At 41.1% G+C, this 19,160-nt stretch overlaps 1 protein-coding gene and 1 long non-coding RNA gene across 5 annotated transcripts in view; one reads left to right on the top strand and one right to left on the bottom strand.

The window, feature by feature from the left end:
- Window positions 1–19,160, top strand: part of SEPTIN9 (septin 9) — a 442,263-nt gene that overhangs the window by 217,593 nt on the left and 205,510 nt on the right. For all 4 annotated transcript variants that reach the window (XM_063960451.1, XM_063960454.1, XM_063960455.1 and 1 more), the window contains one exon: window positions 5,153–5,773. In XM_063960451.1, the coding sequence (XP_063816521.1) occupies window positions 5,153–5,773 (621 nt within the window). The remainder of the gene's footprint in view (window positions 1–5,152; window positions 5,774–19,160) is intronic.
- Window positions 7,455–19,160, bottom strand: part of LOC135055889 (uncharacterized) — a 40,673-nt gene continuing 28,967 nt past the window's right edge. The window contains exons 2-3 of the long non-coding RNA XR_010243843.1: window positions 11,853–12,037; window positions 7,455–8,424 (exon numbers count right to left, since the gene is read on the bottom strand). This is a non-coding gene — a long non-coding RNA (uncharacterized LOC135055889). The remainder of the gene's footprint in view (window positions 8,425–11,852; window positions 12,038–19,160) is intronic.

Below are 19,160 nucleotides of genomic sequence, written 5' to 3'. Positions count from 1 at the left end.
TTCAATATTTGATAAATCTCCCCCTTAGTCTATTCCCAGTGGAGCAGCATGTTGTGGCATAAACGTATATTCATGAGAATGCAGTCTATAAATTGACTGGGAACTTGTGACTTAACTGAGGCCTGATACACATTGTTATGACAAATGATAGACAGAATATAAGATGAGCCCAGGGGTTAAAGTGTGTGTGTGAGTGTGTGTGTGTGTGTGTGTGTGTGTGTGTGTGTGTGTGTGTGTGTGTGTGTGTGTGAGGGGGGGGGGGGAGCGGTTACAGTGTGGAACTGAGTTCCATCACTTGCAATAGTAGGTGAACCTAGATCCACCTCCTCTACAGCCCTTTACAGTAATTCCAACAGAAGAGTCAGCCCCACCACCCATGTCAATAGATAATGCAGGCGCCACTAGTGTCACTGATGAGTTCCACCACCTCTCCAGGACCACTTTAAGCTCTGGATGTGCCCACATAACAGATGTCAAACTGAGATGGCGAAACTTAACTCCATGGAGAAGATTTTTTTTCTCTGCTTTATGAATAGACCCCCTTATTGTCCAGTCTGACTGGAATGAAAATCTGGTAATGTATGGGAGTACATGATAATTGACCACTTGCTCCCTAACACTGAAAAACAGACATTATTGTTCAATCAGACAAATTGGTTAAATCCATTTGATTTAACCAATTTGTCTGTATGGCCACTTTTGTCAGTTTTCCAGCATTTCAGAGCAAATGGACATTTATTATTTGGTCACATACGTTACCACATTTTCATTCTAACCAGTCAGACTGGACAATAAAATCTTTGTGTATATGGCCAACCTAAGTGGTGATCAGGGAGGACCATGCTCGCTGCTCCTGGTGAGGCAGCTTCACTTATGTGAGGGGGAGGTCACAGAGGATCAGGAAGACACATACTGTATGACAGCCAGTGATTCAAGAGGTGACTCTTGGTGCAAGACTGACAGCTGCTGTGCTTTCCTGTATACCCAGTGCTGTGCTAAGAGAGGTACAGAGGGAGCTGTTCCAAGTGCTGTCACTGTAATGTTTGTGACGCTATCAGTGTGCTGCTAGCATGAGTCTGGCGGTCTTTCCCAGGTGAACAAGACAAGATTAGCACTAACCACTAAATCATGGATTTTAGCTTAACATTCATATTTTCTGGAAATAACTTCACTTATTATCTGCCTCATGCACCTTTATTGATACATTACACAATCTAAGCTCTATTTTATGAAATCTAATGATAATTCTACAGTATATTAAGCCTACAGTATATTAAGCCAACAGAGAAAAAATAAATTGCATGCAACAGTGAATAATTCAGTTACTATGATACAAATAACCAGTTATCAACCCCAGGAGAGACTGTAGGAACCTCCATTTATTTGTCACATGCACCATGGAGGAGACTAATATACAACTGTAGTGCCGCCTAAACCATTTCTGAAGATAGTTATTGTATTTCTTACACAGCGCTACAACAATCTTAATTTCAGTAAATAGTTACAATATTTACAACAGTGCACACAGAAGGGCAGATTTAACAACTAGTGATTTTCTTGTTATCAATTGTTACATATGTTAGATGGTGCTCCAGCCAATCAGCTCCTAACTGTTGTATGTTTGAAAAATGACAAGAGTTGATTGGCTGGAGCAACATTTAACATACGTAATGAGTGATAAGAATATAATTCGTTGTTAAATCTGCCCCAGTGTTCCATAAACAGATACAATTTACCTAAGTTCAAGTGTTTTTGAGTAAGGTTTTTGATTCATGTAGTTTCCAGGGCATTTAATTGAGTTCAAAACAGAAAGACATTTGCTATTGGTGCTAACAATAATATACTGTAAATCTGTGTGCATGTAGCAAATAAAACAGAAAGAATTTTGTCATATTTTGATCAAAACATTTAAGCTCGCAGCCCATTGTCAAGGGACCCCAATTTCATATTTTGATCAAAACATTTAAGCTCGCAGCCCATTGTCAAGGGACCCCAATTTTTTGTAACTACGTAACCTAGCATAAATGCTCAGCACACAATTACATTGCATTCAAACATGCTCACCTTCCAGATACAGTGGGGTTCATCTCTACAGGGAGCCACATCCAGATAGGCCTTTTATAGCCTTAATTGTAAACTGCCATGATAGTACTAGGCAACATTTTTTGAAACAAAACAGAAAATAAATATGTCCGCACTCGATTTTACCCACTTTGCACATGGCAGCAGCTGCGTAGCAATATTCATGCCATATACTGTATGTATAAAAAACAGAGAAGCATTTGTTTTTGATGCTAACAATAATACACTGCATATCTGTGTATATGTAGCAAATAAAACAGAGGAGATTTTGACATATTTTCACCAAAACATTTAAGCTTGCAGCCCATCATCAATATAGGAAATTAGAGTGGACATTTTCCTAAAAGTTATTTCGTTTGACAGATAACTAAAATTAGCTGGAATTTGGTGTCAAAAGTTTCATGCATTAGTTTAAGCATTCATTTAAGAATAAGAGTACATTCTTAGTTTAAAATATTAGAAAGTTATGACATTGTTGTATTTTATTTTATGAAGCACGATCTTTGTATATGTTAACTTTGCAAATTGTGGTATTACTTATAATGTACCTTTATAGGAAAAAGGGTATATTAGCTTATTTTTAAAAGAAAAAAGTTAACTTTTGCAGAAATGGTTGTGGATATATTGTGTCTGGGGGCCCTTGCCTCTCTGCCAGTGTGTGATGTAGTGTAGAGCTGCTGCTGAAGGAAGGACTTTTACACCCTTACCACACCTGGGTATTACAATCATTTTTAACATTCTGTAGGGTTATTCAATTGTTTTCCCCAACAGCTACCACTAGGGGACACAAAGTGATAGCTGTTGGTTCAAACGCCTAATTGGGATTTGGGCGCACTATCCAGGAATTTAGATGTGATTAACCACTATTTGCTGCTAAACACCATCTATTTAGGTGCTATGGGTGCCAAATCAGAGGAACAAATTAAGTGCTCTGATGGGCGCCCACTACTTTGGGTGTCCAAAAAAAAACATTTGAATTGCCCCCCATATGTTCTTTTCTCATCAATAGTTTTTAATGGAATTTTAAACACATTAAGGGTACAAACAAAAAAAAAGATAAAGGGGGGGGGGGGGTTACAATGGGGAGGGAGGGGAACACTTAAGTCCACATATAAAACATAATAAATAAACAGAAATCACATGTCAAAGTAACGAATATACAGTACTAAGCATAAATGCATAAGCAAATACGGTAAATAGTACAACAAGAAGGGGAATCTTCAATTAAACTGGAATAGGGCAAATCACATAATGAAGATTTGTGAACAAGTTGTGCACCTTCGTCGTCTGTGACATACTCATGCCATGGTCACCACTTTGTGAGAGGTAAGGGGGCCAGGGCTGAGTAGGATACAGAAATCATTTTAAGGGGGGTACTCACGGAGAGATCCATGCTTAAAATCTAAGCAATCTGACAAGATTGCATAGATTTTAAGCATGGATCACTTGTGTGTAGCCCCTACAGCGATAGCTGTACTAGATTGGCCTGCCGTGCAGGCCAATCTAGCAGGTCGCTCATTTCACCCCCCGTCTCCCCCCGCACGCTCAGCACACATCGCGCTGTGCTGAGCGGCGGGAGAGATGTGTGCTGAGCGGTTCGCTCAGCACACATCTCTCCCGTGTATAGGGCCCCTTAGTCTCAGAGTTAAAATAAAACTTTCTAAAACACTTTGGGCGAGATTCAAATATTCCTGATACCGACAGCCAATAGATGGCACTGAATGGAGATATTCATATCTACCTCCGTTCAGGCGCGATTGGCTGCCGGCGTTTAAATGTGTGAAAAGTGATCCATTTGGGCGCCCAAACGGCACTTTTCCTAATTGCGCCCATTAATTTAGTTGGGTTTAGCTGCTGTACACGGCTAAACCCAATACTAATGGTCGCGATCAGCGCGATAGGGGTCATCAAATATCAAATGAATATCGCCCCCTTGCGATGTCCCGTCACTTAAGATTGGATATCGTGGGCGATAAAATTTGAATTCCCCCCTTTATATTTCTGTTCTTAAAACCTATTACAGAGGTACTCAAACGCAGTACTCAAGCACCCCCAACGTTCCACGTTTTAAGTTTATCCATGCTTGGCCACAGTTTACTTAATTAGTACCTCAGTCAATTTGATTTAACCATTTGTGTTGAATCATGGATATACCTAAAACCTGGACTGTTGGGGAACCTTGAGGACTGCGTTTGAGAACCTCTGGCCTAGTAATAGTAATTTGACACTTGATAGCGTGTGGACATGTACATACACTTTCTCACAATTATACACTTCATTTTGCATTCATTTCAGCATTGATACAGTGTTCTGAAGCAATTCATAAACATCACAGTTTTATGATAACACTAATTAAGCATTGAGTTCATTATGCTGAAGAGAAGCTATAAAAATGTACTTCAAAACCCTTCTTGGAAGTAAAGAAAACGTACTACATTTACGTCTTTAAGAAGCATCTTGCAATGTGCATATATAGTGCGTTAACCCTTATGTAAAAGAGTATGTCATACAAAAATATCTGTGTATACTGTTCATCTTAGATGTTTAGATATTCATCCTAGATAGTTTATGATAAAGCAAAAGTGTCCACAAAAAATATTTCAATTTGCAATTTAATTTTTTTCTTCTTCACTTTCTCTAGTTTTCAGACTATATGGCAACAATTTACATGTTTTTGATAACTGCAAATCTACAAATACTATGAGGGAACTTGCCATTATTCTAGTATATGTTGTGTTATTTTACAGACCAAAATATTTTATTCTACAGTTGTATAAATAATTAAACCAACTGGGAAGGATTGTGACTATATATATATATATACTGGAGGTACATGCGTCAAAATAGAAGGTGTTGTGTCAAAATAGAAGGTGTTATGAGTAAATGTAAAAAAGTTATTAACTTTTATGCAGAGCTAATAGTGAAGATGGTATTGCAATTGCCCATGTACCACACAGAAGTTTTTTTTTCTAATTATGTTTATATATATATATATATATATATATATATATACTCATGTATATTAATAAACTTGTTCATAATATAAATGCTGATGTTCTGATTCTTTTAGCATTGAAGAGGTCATTTGAGGTCGAGGAGGTTGACCAATCTTCGAACCCCTCTGTCCAACCACGCAGAACACCAAACCCACTGTTGAGAGGTGCAGCATCTGCTGCCCAGAAATTCCAGGAATCAAGCCCCCGAAATGCAGAGGCACTCCTGAGACATGCAGACATTAGCGGTCAGAGATCTCCCAAATCATCACTAAAACGAATTGAGTTAACTGGATCCCGGCACCCAGAACCCATGTCAAGACGAACAGAGATCTCCATCGACATTTCATCCAAACAGGTCGAAAATTCTGCTCCAGCAATGTCAAGGTTTGGTTTGAAGAGGGCAGAACTACCTGGACATAAACCTCCGGAGCCCATTCCAAGAAGAGCAGAGATCACTCTGGGGAAGGCTCATGAGCTCCGTGGAGAATCTCCGGGCTCTAAGATTCCTGAGCTTCCTCAAAGAAGAGTAGAAGAATCTAATGCCAAACGGGTTGAGATCCAGGTACCTAAATCCCCAGAGGTCCTCCCAGTTAAACAGATGGAAAACTCAATCCCATCATCCGCTGTGCTTCACCACCAACCTGAGATTAAACCACAACCTGTCCAGATAGAGATTCAGCAGAGAACCCCAGAGGGTGAGTCACTTTTACCCTTTAAAAAGCTTTGGGTTAAGCAGAAATTATACAGAATGCTGTGTGTTCTATATTATAAATGTATTTAAAAAACCCAAAAATTTTTTTTTTAATGTAAATAAGTTTTATGTTAAGGAAAATAAATAGCAAGACTATTAAATAAGAGTACAAGTTCAATTAGTAGCCTTCATTGGCCCAAAACGTGCATTTGCCTAATCAAACATTTGGCCTTAAAAAAAGTACTTACAGTATTTTCATTTAAAGTAGATAAACTGCTTCACATTTTGCAGACCTAACATAAGACACAAAATTCTTGTTTATATGAAAGTAGCAATACAACACTTGACACCGGACTGATCGATGCATGAGTCCTCAAAATACAACTTTTTTTTGTCAAAACATGGAATTAGTACAAAGAGTGTTTTACAATATAGATAAAATTATAATGTTATGGGGCCCATACATCTAGACTGTATCAAGGCAATTCCTCACTCTGATGCTGGGGTTGGGGAATGGGAAAAATTCAACATGGCGAGTCAGTGATTTTTGACATTCTGTATTTCCTTGCTGACAGACCACTGATCATCGATGGCTGCCGATTGGCAAATCAAAATGGCAGAATGGGGAATTGGGACCATAAATGTGTGGGCTGCATTAGTATTGTTTTTGTTCTCTTGTACTAAATGTGTTGCTTTATTGGACTAATCGGTCTCTGGAAGATGTTGCATTTCCTATTTTCAGATTTTTTTAAATAATGTATAGGTAGACTGGACAAGTTAATTGGATGTTTGAGGAATACAAATACATTTTCTTTTTTGTGTTGATTTTTGGCGAAAGGTTACCATTTACTTTATTATTATGAAAAAACATAGGCCCTCATTCCGAGTCGTTCGCTCGGTATTTTTCATCGCATCGCAGTGAAATTCCGCTTAGTGCGCATGCGCAATATTCGCACTGCGACTGCGCCAAGTATCTTTGCTATGAAGAAAGTATTTTTACTCACGGCTTTTTCATCGCTCCGGCGATCGTAATGTGATTGACAGGAAATGGGTGTTACTGGGCGGAAACACAGCGTTTTATGGGCGTGTGGCTGAAAACGCTACCGTTTCCGGAAAAAACGCAGGAGTGGCCGGAGAAACGGGGGAGTGGTTGGGCGAACGCTGGGTGTGTTTGTGACGTCAAACCAGGAACGACAAGCACTGAACTGATCGCACAGGCAGAGTAAGTCTGGAGCTACTCTAAAACTGCTAAGTAGTTTGTGATCGCAATATTGCGAATACATCGGTCGCAATTTTAAGATGCTAAGATACACTCCCAGTAGGCGGCGGCTTAGCGTGTGTAACTCTGCTAAATTCGCCTTGCGACCGATCAACTCGGAATGAGGGCCATAGTACGCATATATTTTTCAGAATTTTTGCCCTTTTTACTTGCAGCTTCTGCATTCACTAACACTTCATGCATAGTTTTTTTATTTCTGTAAAACTAACCAAACACACATTATGTCACGCACCCCAGTCTGTATCATATGATCAATGAATAGTCTTCAGAGTATGTGCTTTTTACAGTAATCCAAAATGGACTCTTTGTTGGATTTGCAAGTCACATGAGTGTTACTAATTTTTACCAACTTATTTAAAATATAACTCATTTACCCCTAGCAGTTTGGTTACAAACAAACAGCAAACAGGAGTGGATTGTATTTATTATTCCGATCTGCTTTCATACAGCAATGTTTTCTTTCTTGTTGTACAAATTAAAATACTTTATTCTTTATGATTCAGCAGTTGAGATGCAAAATAGCCGTGCAAGTCCAATTATTGAGGGCCACAAATATATAATAATTACATGCTGGGTGGAGTAATACTGTCTAAATATATATAGATATATATATATATATATATCATACAAAAATATTGTCAGGGAAGGTAGGGCCCACATCTAGGTCACTGGACACCATTTGTGATGCTTGCTGGTATTTTTGCCTGTAAGGTAATACAGTTTTTGATTTTTAGTCTTCAATGGAGCCCCTGTGCATAAACGTTTCTTATAGGTGTGTTCACCCCATTACAAATATAGATGATGAGTTGAGACTCTGCTACAGAGGGCCTATCATTGGTTGTATAGAATTCCAGTTTCCCCCTATGGGGATGGCTACATCCCACAAAAGTAACTGCAGCATATTTTTGACTGACTACATAAAATACTGACCTTTGGTTGCATAAGAGTTACAATAGATTGTGATCAACCTTAAAGTCACCTCTAAACAGAAACTACAGCAAAGATGAAAATTGACATGCCAACACAATTAAGATAATCTGGACAGAAAATGAGGGCACATCAAGAGAAAACAAGCTCACATTTGTGGGAAAATGCTTAGCAAGATCAAAGGAATACTCAACTCATCATTATCAGATCATTATTTCAGCCTGTTCTGAAAAATGCATAGGGGTCTTACAGTATAATTATATAGCCTCCTGAATAACGCATATGGGTCTTAAATTAGATAGCCTCATGACTTTTCAATACAAATGTAAATATACAGAATAGTTTGCATTAAAATATTGTATATTATGAATAACAGGGTGCATTGTTATGTAGCGTGCTCTGGAGTACTTCTGCTTCAGCTGTTACCGTATGTCTTTTCTAGCAAAAACCTATTAGGGAAGCAAAGTGTTAAAGGATATTGGCTTTGATTACAAAATGAGTTATGTCAAAGGGAGTAAGGGGGGTTGTGCAGGGACATCTGACCTAGTGAGTCATGTAACTTACCCAGTGATCTGGGAATTCTGCTGCTCTAGGAGGGGATTGGAAAGTTTGTATTCTTCACTGTGAACCCTTTCCTGGCCAGATATACTGCAACCTTTTTTGTCAAAATCCTTTTCTCATTGCTTACTTTGGCAGATTTGAATAGTGTGGAAACAATACATAATGGCAATTTTTTGTCAGTAATCGTTTGGACCAAATCATATCACATTATAATTGGGAAGTGGATTATGAAAAGAATAGAAGTTTATATATTAAAGAGCCTTCCAGCCAGGGGCAGATGAGGAGGGGTGGTCTTCAGTTTGCCGGCGGCCGGGCTACCGACGACCAGCATACCGGCGCCGAAATCCCGACCACCTGCATACCGACAGCTTTTCTCCCTCTTGGGGGTCCACGACACCACCACCGTGCCCGCAGCATGGCGAGCGCAGCGAGCGCGCAAGGGGCTCATTTGCGCTCGCCCAGCTGTCGGTATGCCAGCGGTTGAGATTCCGGCGCCGGTATGCTGGCTGCCGGGAGCCCGACCGCCGGCAGAACATACTGCACCCGATGAGGAGGAGGGGCCCTGTGTGCAGCCTTTGCGCTGGCCCTTCCTCTCACCGTGGCGCAGTTGTGAGTAGACTTTGGCACTGTGCCAGAGTCTACTTCGCATGGGCTGGTCTCTGGGCTATGGGGGTAATTCAGACCTGATCGCTAGGGTGCTTTTTTTTGCAGCCCTGCAATCAGATAGTCGCCGTCTACAGGGGGAGGGTGCGCTGTGCAAGTGTGCATTCGCATTTGTAGCAGAGCTGCACAAACATCAGTTTGTGCAGTCTCTGCTCAGCCCAGGACTTAATCTGCCGCTGTAATGTGATCCTGGTGATCGGGGCCAGAGCTGACGTCAGACACCCTCCCTGAAAACACCTGGTCCCTCCTGCGTTTTTCCGGACACTCCTGTAAAACGGTCAGTTGCCACCCACAAAAACGGCCTCTTCCTGTCAATCACTTTGCGATCGCCCGTGCTATCACTTTTTTCGCACCATCTCACCGCTATGCAGCGATACCCGGTGCAGTCGTCCGACGTGCCGGCACATTGAGGGGCATATGCATGCGCAGATCTGATCGCCCGCTGTGCGAAAAAACACAGCGATCAGGTCTGAATTATCCCATATCTTCCCACTGATTTTTATACTGTGCATTCAGAAATATCAGCGAAAATTGTCACTGCGCCATTCTCACGGTGAATAGTGCAGTGTCAATGCGGGAACCCGGAGAGGTAAGTATAGTAAATGGATGCAGAGTTTGCAGTATGGGCCCGCCACACATCTTGCACCCATTAAAGATACGCCACTGCTTCCAGCAGTAGTTGTGTAATTTTACTTTGCTCGTTAGATTAATTGGAACAAACTTTAACTAAAAGGACTAATGACAGTATGAGTTTCTGGAAATGTGACAAGGGTTTCCTACCAGCCATAAGAAGCTGCTATGATATTAGTGTTATATTTGACTGTTCTTTTTATTATTTATAGAGCATCCTTACTTTAGGACCTCTGTCATGCATGCATTCAACTCAGTATTCGGATGGTATGTCGACACTACTTGGGTCAACAGTCAATAGGTCAACCACTATTGATCGACACTGACATGGTTGACAAAGGAAATGGTCGACACATTAAAATGACCGACACATGAAAAGGTCGACACATGAAAAGGTCGACATGGCTTTAAAAAAAAACAAGATTTTTTTTTTTACTTTTTCATACTTTACCATTCACGTGGACTATGATTGGGAATAGTAACCTTGCCTGCAGTTCGCTCACCATGCAAGGGGATGCGGTACACTAATTGGGGTTCCTGGTCTTGTTATGGAAAAAAACAACATCAAAAACAGTTAAAACATCCATGTCATCCTTTTCACGTGTCAATTTGTCCTGTGTCAACCATTTTCCCATGTCGACCAATAGTGGTCGACCTAATGACTGTTGACCTTAACTAGGTCGACCATTTATCCCAGAACAATTCAACTCTGCATTGACCGTTTAGTACTTAAAGGAAACAGAACATTCAGACATACTATCTTAATAGGTGATTCAACTGTTTTATTGGGCGCTCATAGTAATGGGCACCCATTGCACCAATTCTACTGTTGCTTCAATCAGGCACCCAATACTTTTGATGCACCCAAAACTCCTGGTATGGCAGCCAAACTCACAATTGGGTGTCCAAATCACGTACCTTTCACACATTACTTCTCACCACATCAGGAGGCTACGAGAAGAAATATGTCTCCTGCTCTTTCAGACACACATTAGTTAAGGAGCCCGATAAAACAAATGAATTCCTCCTTAAGGTCAGATCTGTTTGATATTCTAAGATATGTTGTATAATTACAATTGTATCTGACTCACAGACCCACGCTTAGCTCTTGTCAGATTCAAGGACAACATAAAGAATAACAAATGTGCCAGGAAGATAAAAATAACTGATGGAAAAGTTGTCCTTTAATTTCCAGACTGCTGTACATTTCCTCTACTACAATGTCTCTCCCACCTCACTGTGGGGTCTATTTACTAAGCCTTGGATGGAGATAAAGTGGGCGGAGATAAAGTACCAGCCAATCAGCTCCAGACTGACATGTTACAGGATGTATTTAAAAAATGACAGTTAGGAGCTGACTGGCTGGTACTTTATCTCCGTCCATTTTATCTCCATCCAAGGCTTAGTAAATAGACCCAAGTGCCACATGAAAAAGCAGAGAAGGTGCGACGAGGGCTGTGTGTGTGTGGCCAGAGCCACGTGGGCGTGTACACCTTTACACTATCAGCCACACTCTCTCTCTAAATATGTAAAAATTTTATAATTTTGTGAGGAAAATATAAATATCATTTTAAAACTTAGGATTTATGGCTGAACACATCAGCATGCTGCAATGATGGGCTTAGTTTCATGTGGAGGCCTGGAGCTGGAACTCCATCCACCCCATTGTTAATCTGGCCCTGTATTTTGTATGTGTCATGGCAGGTGAGGCATGAAATCTGATGTAAAACATCAAGGTGGGGAAAATGTAATAGGGTGTGAGAATCAGAAAGTGAGAGATTTAGGGAGAATTCTCCTGATTTTTTTAAAGTGGCAATCCTTTACATGGCAAAATCAGGTTGATTTTGCCATGTAAAGGATTGCCACTTTAAAAAATCAGGCGAATTCTCCCAAAATCTCTCACTTTCTGATTCTCTCACACTATTACATTCACCCCCAAGGCCGCATGGAAGGTGCGAGCCTCATGTCAGAACATCAATTAATTAAATATCAGTAGTAACTTTTAAAAATACTTTTATCTTACTTGCCAATTTTAGTAACTTCTTCTCTTTGGTCCATGGAGAAGGAGGTCCATGGAAGGGTTTGGGCCTGATGCCGTGTCATTGATGCCCTGTCCTTACTGTGTTTTGAAGTCTTGTTAGGTGTACGGTATTGGACAACTTTTTTAGGCCCGGTTCTACTTGGTTCTGAGCTTTTTAATCAGATAGCCTACAATAATAAAAAGATACCATATAAATGCACAATAAATTAGATTTAAAGTAGCCCCCACAACACTGATAAGAAAAGAAACACCAATTTCCAAAATCAATGAAAGTACAAAATAGCGAAGGTGATTGGCGCTAAAAATACAAATGAATATTCCAACAATAATTACCCGAATAATCGGGAGCATGTGTTTTAAAATATGGAATTTTTATTACATCCAAATAACAGAATGTTGGCATTAGCCCACCACAGCTCCCACTTATGGCGAGAGGCTGAGGGACCACCCCTTAATTTGTTCATTGTATTTATGTGAATTATGTGTAAGTATGCTTTATCTTTGTTATTTTGGTGTAATAAAAAGTTCCTATTTTTAACGCATGTTCCCGGTTATTCAGGTAATTATTATTGGAATATCCATTTATTTTTTTTACATATTTTTTTATTATGTTTATGTCTGGTGTGAAATAAACTGTTTCTACATACAGTATTGCACTCTTGGTGATCCTTCTCTTGAACTGTGTTTATAAAGAATCTGGGTCTTTGCTATAGTGTCCAGTTTAGTCATAGTAACCAGGACCACCAAGATATAAGGCAGGCTGTATTGTTAGAGGGGGCGTAGCCCCTCCAGGCCCCACAAGCAAGCCCGGACCTGGGTAATCAAGAACCCTCCCCATCCTCTTCTTGGCACCCCTAACAGTAACCATACTTGACCAGCTCTTGGTTTGCTCTTTTTATGTCAGTCATTTATTAAAGAGTAACATGGTAGTTTTGGCACTGTGTGTGGTAGCGGATATACAGTATTATATGTGTTGGGGCCAGGGGCAGTATTCCTTAGCAACACATAGGGCTTTAATTTGAGTTAGGACTAAAGCAAAAAAAGGAATTTTTTTTTTGCATGTAATAGATCTTATGCAGGCCATACACACTTTGATATCAGCAATGATATGGAGAATCGGCCAGTTTGCCTGTTTGCAGTTGTTCGCTGTGTTAGGTCACTTTCCAACTGCATGTTTTCCAACTGTCCTGTTTTGGTCAGGACAGTAGCAGGGTCCTGAGATTGCCACATTCCCTTGCCTCAGAGGCAAGTGCCCCTAAAACATAAGAGGGAAGGGTAGATTAGCACTACAAAGGTGCTAAGTGCAGCCATACTTGCCTCTTTTTATGGATGCTCCCTCCAGAAGGGAGCAGCCAGGTCGCACAGGAGGGGGCGTGGAGGAGGCAGTCTAGGAGTGTGGAGTTGTGATTGCATCATCGCAGTCCCCTGCTTTACAATGCCCACATTACGGCATTGTAAAGCAGGGCGAGGCTAGGATGATGCCATTTAGCGTGAATTGCATAATCACCCCGCCCATTTCTGCTGTGTGAGCAGATGGAGCCGAGGGTGAGTGGATGTAAAGAAGGGTGTGAGCCGGGGCGGGGGTCGTGGGGAGGTGGGAGAGGGATGTGGGAGACTGTCCCACTTCCCTGGGGGACCAGCAGTGATGCACGATTTTCAGGATCCTCCTGGAGAGCAGGCATGCAGTGGGAATGTGGCCATACCCACTATGATGCAGCATTGTCCCAGCATATTGCAGTCATGTCACCGTACTGTTGGAATATTGGGAGGTATGCAACTGTAATAACAGGCCAAAGCAGGGTTGGACTGGCCCATTGGGGTACAGAGGAAACCTCCGGTGGGTCCCACTGCCTGCGGGCCCACCTCCTCCTCTAAGGATCAGATTCCAGACTGTGCACTTGAATTATACATGTGTTAAAATATACTGCACAGGACAATGATGTATTCTCTATAGTGCAGTCCTGTTATTAATCTGTTACATTATCATGATGCACTACCAGTATTTATTATATATATTTATCAAGGGGTCCAGGCCATGCACTCTATAATAGTTAGTCAAGCCTATGTGGCAGCTGGCCACACCCCCTCTGGAGACTGGCAACACACCTAAACATGGGCCTCTGTCACTGAATTCCCCCTGATTGGCCCTTTCTGCCCCAGTCCAACACTGGGCCAAAGGCATGCACAAGCATCACATTCAGTGTCCAAATCAGACACTGATGCTATTGCAAATTCTCTGAGCAATATGACTGATGCGTGGTCAGCAAGAAAAGCTCAAAAGTTCTATTGTTTTAAAGATGAAAGATGTTTGTGTAAATAAAGGGAGTTTCTACAGTGGCTCTGGTAGTTCAATAGGTTTTATTAAGGTTTAATGGTAGGTCTAAGTAATTTGCCTTTTTTCCATACCCATTTCACACATACATGAAAATTCCGGTTTCTGAATGTCAGCATCAACCTGGGATTTTTGTATGCGTGAAAGCAAACTTTACCACGTTGGGGCAGAGACCCAGGAATTTCCCAGCTTGCTTGACCCGGCAATTTCCCGAGTCTCAGCCCGACTCTGGTAAAGTCTGCAAAGTCTGAAAGGGGTAGGGGCAAAGTCCACAAGTCTCAAAGGGGTATAATTAAATTTGTCTTGGCCATAAGAGTAATTACTCAAGATTCAGTTCTCCAAAAATCTGAATCCACCCGAATTTTCCAGTTCTGAACCGAACCAAAACCTGGTCCAGATCTCCTGTGGAGATCCGATCTGAACCGAGTCTTGGTACAGTTCTTCACGCAGTTCAGAATTTGGATTTTTAATCCGAATTTCGGGTTTTGTTTTGCAAAAATGACATGATTTAAGAAGGTTTATTGATTTGTATCCATGATTATCGATTTTTTTAAATAACTGAACCAAAAAACGAATTTGAACCAAAACACTTAAGGGTGGTTTTGCCAAAACACGATAAAGGATTAGAACCAAAACCATAACCAAAACACAGGAGTCCTCACATATCTCTAGTAATTCCATAAATTATATTTGCCAATACGAAAAAGTTCAAGTCATAATTGGGAAAACATTATCAAGTCATTATTGGGAAAACATTATTCAGAACATTATTATAATCCTCAACTGCCTAATTCCTGAAGTTTTTTGGCCACCTTGGAACTTATCTCTATGTCATTTACTGGTGTAGTTATGCTTAGTTACCCTGTACTTGAAACATAGGTGTGCGCAGGAGGGTGCCTGGTGCGCACAGGCACCCCCTAATGTCTGGCACCTCGATCTCACATGCCTGATGCAGCGATTGCCGAGCAGGCTGATTACTGGCTCCTCTGCGCTGCACCCTGTCAGGACTGCATTACTGACCAGATGCCTGGGTTAATCAAGGGTGCCACTGCCACCGGCTTTCAAACTCCCAACTCCACCTCCATGTACAAAAACTGCGTGATGTGATTATGTCATGCTGCTGGCACGCCCACCTTTCTCCTTCTATGCTATGACAACGCCAGCCACTGATGAGGAGCAGCATGTAGCCAGCGTTCCTCTTAAGAAGACAAATTCAATACTGGCAGGCAGCATGGACACGTCACTCGTTTTTCCAGCAGCAGCAGCGCTAGTCTGCGACTGTCAGTGTCAGTGAGTGGCTGACTTGTAAGTAAACTGCTGCAGCTTGCAGGGGAAAGTGAGGGGGAGCCAGACCAGGCTGAGGAGGAGCAGTGTAATTGCAGTTAGCGCCATCAGGGGTGTTTGTTTGGTGCACACCACAACACCTGACAATGTATCTGCTTTATTAGGATTGGTACAAGGGTGAATATTTTATATTGCGTTGACCGTCAATAGATGGTGCTAAACACACCCGAAAGGCGGTGCTAGACACACCCCTCTGACGGTGCACCCCCTAATAAAATGTGCTGCGCACGCCTATGACTTGAACTATATTGTCTTCAACTGTAAGTCACTGTTTTCCTGTTTTGATTATGTGCATATGTACTCTGTAATTGGGCGCTGCGGAACCCTTGTGGCGCCATATAAATAAAGGATAATAATAATAATAATAATAATAATAATAATAATAAAGCAGTCATGGTCATTATAATAAAATAATTCTACAGCACACTGCAACCTTTAAGGACAGCTGAAAAAACCCAAAACCATGTTGTAGCTATATCATTCTACAAATGTCTGTGACGCCATGACTCCCCCAATTTTTATTTACACTCTCCAGTGAGGGTTCAGTTTATCGTGTACCTCTCTATCCATTCATAGGGGTTAATCTAAGTAGGTGCGAGTTCGCTGGTGTGAGCAATTTTCACGGCGAACTCGCACAGTGAATTGCAATCCAATTCCAAACTCGCATTACTTTTTAAGAGGAAAACTTACTTTTTTATTTTTGCGCACCCCCCTGAGGGTGTGAAAGGGTAGGGAAAATCTTTATTTTAACGTAAATATGTAATGACGTGCTTCAGAACCCCTTGACCAATCCCCCCCCCGTTTTGGTAGGCAAAATGGGTCCGGTATGATATACAGGCAGATGGGATGGTATCCTGTCTGCCAGAATACTGGCAGCAAGTCCCCTAAACACCGGGATTCCGTCCGCTGGCATTTTGACTGCATCCCAGTACAGTAAATCCATTCAACTTTTTTGCAATCCCCTAATGGGACACCTGCAGGTAAAAATGATATTCAGACCTGTCTTACTCGGAAAACAAAGGCTCTTATAATAAAAATTAAGCTTAAATAAGTAAAGGCCTCTGGAGTTCATAAGAAGTACATGGCATATTTCAGATATAATGAACACTTATGAAAGCAACATGATCTCCTTGAAATTGAAGAACAGGCATTAACAGGAACCCAGGTTATGTCAGGAGGTTGAAGGGATTATAATCTTGAGAAAAACAGTAGTTAAAGGTCAACTATTGCAAAATGTAATTTAATTTAATAGTTTATTGTAGTATATTTTTTATATATATTATATTATATATATATATATATATATATATATACTGGATAGACAGACAGACAGACAGACAGACAGATAGATAGATAGATAGTCCGTTGTTCAGTATTGCAAAAGAAGAAGTTATACGAAATTTGGTTTAACAGAAAGCCATTTCTTTTCCGTGTTACAGGATTTACGATTCTGACCAATTTAACTGCAGCTGTTAGATTTCTGTCAGACTTTAGTATACTGTCATTATAGATGTTTTTAATAAAGTCTAATTGATAACTTCTTTGCTATTATGATAATAATCAAAGAGCTGCTGTTACATTCCATGCTGTAATTGTTGTCCTTGAAGTTGGCTTATTAAGTATTTTATTATGTATTTTTAGACTCATGCTTCCACGTGTTATAAGTGGATGTAATGGCTGACAAATGTAAGATATTGTTTGTAGAAACCACTATTAGATTGCCTACCATTTATCAGATATTATTAATAATAGCAGTTGCATAACTAGAATTCCTTAAGCTCCAATAGCACTCTGTTCATAGCAAATAGCAGCTACCAAAGCCTTACAAATCCCACTCATAATAACACATTATGGAATGCAGTCACAATCCCGACGGGGTCCTGGTTAGGTTTAAGGTGCGGGTAGGGGGGTTATGGTTAGACACCACTGGGGGGGAGGTTAGGCTGTGGGGGGATGTTTAGGTCTAGGGTGTGGGGAGGGGGGGGTTAGGTTTAGGCACCTAATAGGGAGGGTTAGGGTAGGGTATGGGAAGGGTTAGACTACTTACCGCCCATTGTCGGGATTGTAACTGTTGAGATGCTGCTGTTGGTCTGACTGACTGCCGGCATCCCAACAGCAGGCATTTCATACCCAACCCACAAATTACATTGCACTGAACTAAGGGGGAGATGTACTAAGCAGTGAAAAGAGTGGAGAAGTGAGCCAGTGGAAAAGTTGCCCATGGCAACCAATCAGCATTGAAGTAACATTTATAATTTGCATACTATAAAATAATACAGAGCAGCTGATTGGTTGCCATGGGCAACATCTCCACTGGCTCACTTCTCCACTTTTAGCACTGCTTAGTACATCTCCCCCTTAGGGCCTAATTTATGTCTGTACGCAATCGCAATTTTTTTAGGCTTCGGACTGCTAATCTTAGCAAGTGAAGTTGAATAGATGATAGACGCCTATCGCAAACTCATTAGCAACTGCATACACATATGTAGACTATACGCAAGAACGAGGAACATTGACTGCTATAAATCCCTGATAATTAACTTCCACTCAATTGATGCAAATACGCTACAAATTCAAATGTGCCATTGTGTACATACATTTTAGAGGCGGGCATCTTATGAGCACCATTTGATGCAAGTGCTTCTTTGTGAATTGGTAGTTTGCATTCTTATGAACTGCATCATGCACACCTCAATAATTAACCATTTCTTTGCCAGGCCTGCATTCCTTTTGTTTGTTTTATAATTTTAAATATACAGTAAAGCACCCTATGGGAGTCAGACAACCGGTCATGGCCCCAGCCCAGGTGGGAGTCTGTCATGGGTCCCAGAGCGACTCTGCGAGTCTCACTGGTTCAGGAACAGAAATGGTGTGATTTCACTTGTAAGGGAAGTCGGAGGGATAGATGAGAGGGTAAGAGGATGAAAAGGGGGTGAGAGAAGTTTAGGGTGAGTCAGAACTATGCCCTGCCCCCCCCCCCCCCAAAAAAAAAAAGAAAAAAAAAAAAAAGAAAATAAATAATGAATTAAACAATGAAAGAAAAAGAAAGAAGTGAAAATAGTATATTCAATAAATAAAGGACTGGCGTTCATATGTGAATTTGTTCAAGTTGGTATTGTCATAGCCAGTGCTGCAGTTAAGTGTAGTCCTTCAAAAAAGGTGAGACTGTATAGTTATGTTTCAGGGGGACTCTTGGACATGGCCTGGGCAGTGGTCCAGAGGGGTTCCTGTCCCATGGACTGGGTTATAAGTACCCAGTTATGTCAGGTGGCTGGTTGGATGGACATGTATACATGACCCTCTCTTCCTGTTTTGGTTATCTATGGTCCTTTGGGGGCAGTGGTTGTCTGGCACAATCCTCCTTTTAAGGTTATGCTAACAAATAAAAGCCTATGGCTATCTTCACTGCTTAGTCTGGTGACATTATTATGAGTGCCACTGTGATTAGTCACATCTACATCCCAGCCTGGCAATATTTCCTCTGTCTGATCGGCCACTTAACCCTTACAAACAACAACAACTGCCTTCTATACCCAACAAACATAGCGGGCCCTCAGCATACTCGCTACTGCCTTCATTGCCCTTCTAGTTTACTCCACCGAGGAATGGGCCAA

The sequence above is a fragment of the Pseudophryne corroboree genome, chromosome 3 (genome assembly GCF_028390025.1).
Source record: "Pseudophryne corroboree isolate aPseCor3 chromosome 3, aPseCor3.hap2, whole genome shotgun sequence".
Taxonomy (NCBI): Eukaryota; Metazoa; Chordata; class Amphibia; order Anura; family Myobatrachidae; genus Pseudophryne; species Pseudophryne corroboree.
Note: the sequence above shows the minus strand (reverse complement) of the source record. Positions and strands in the feature narration are given on the sequence as shown.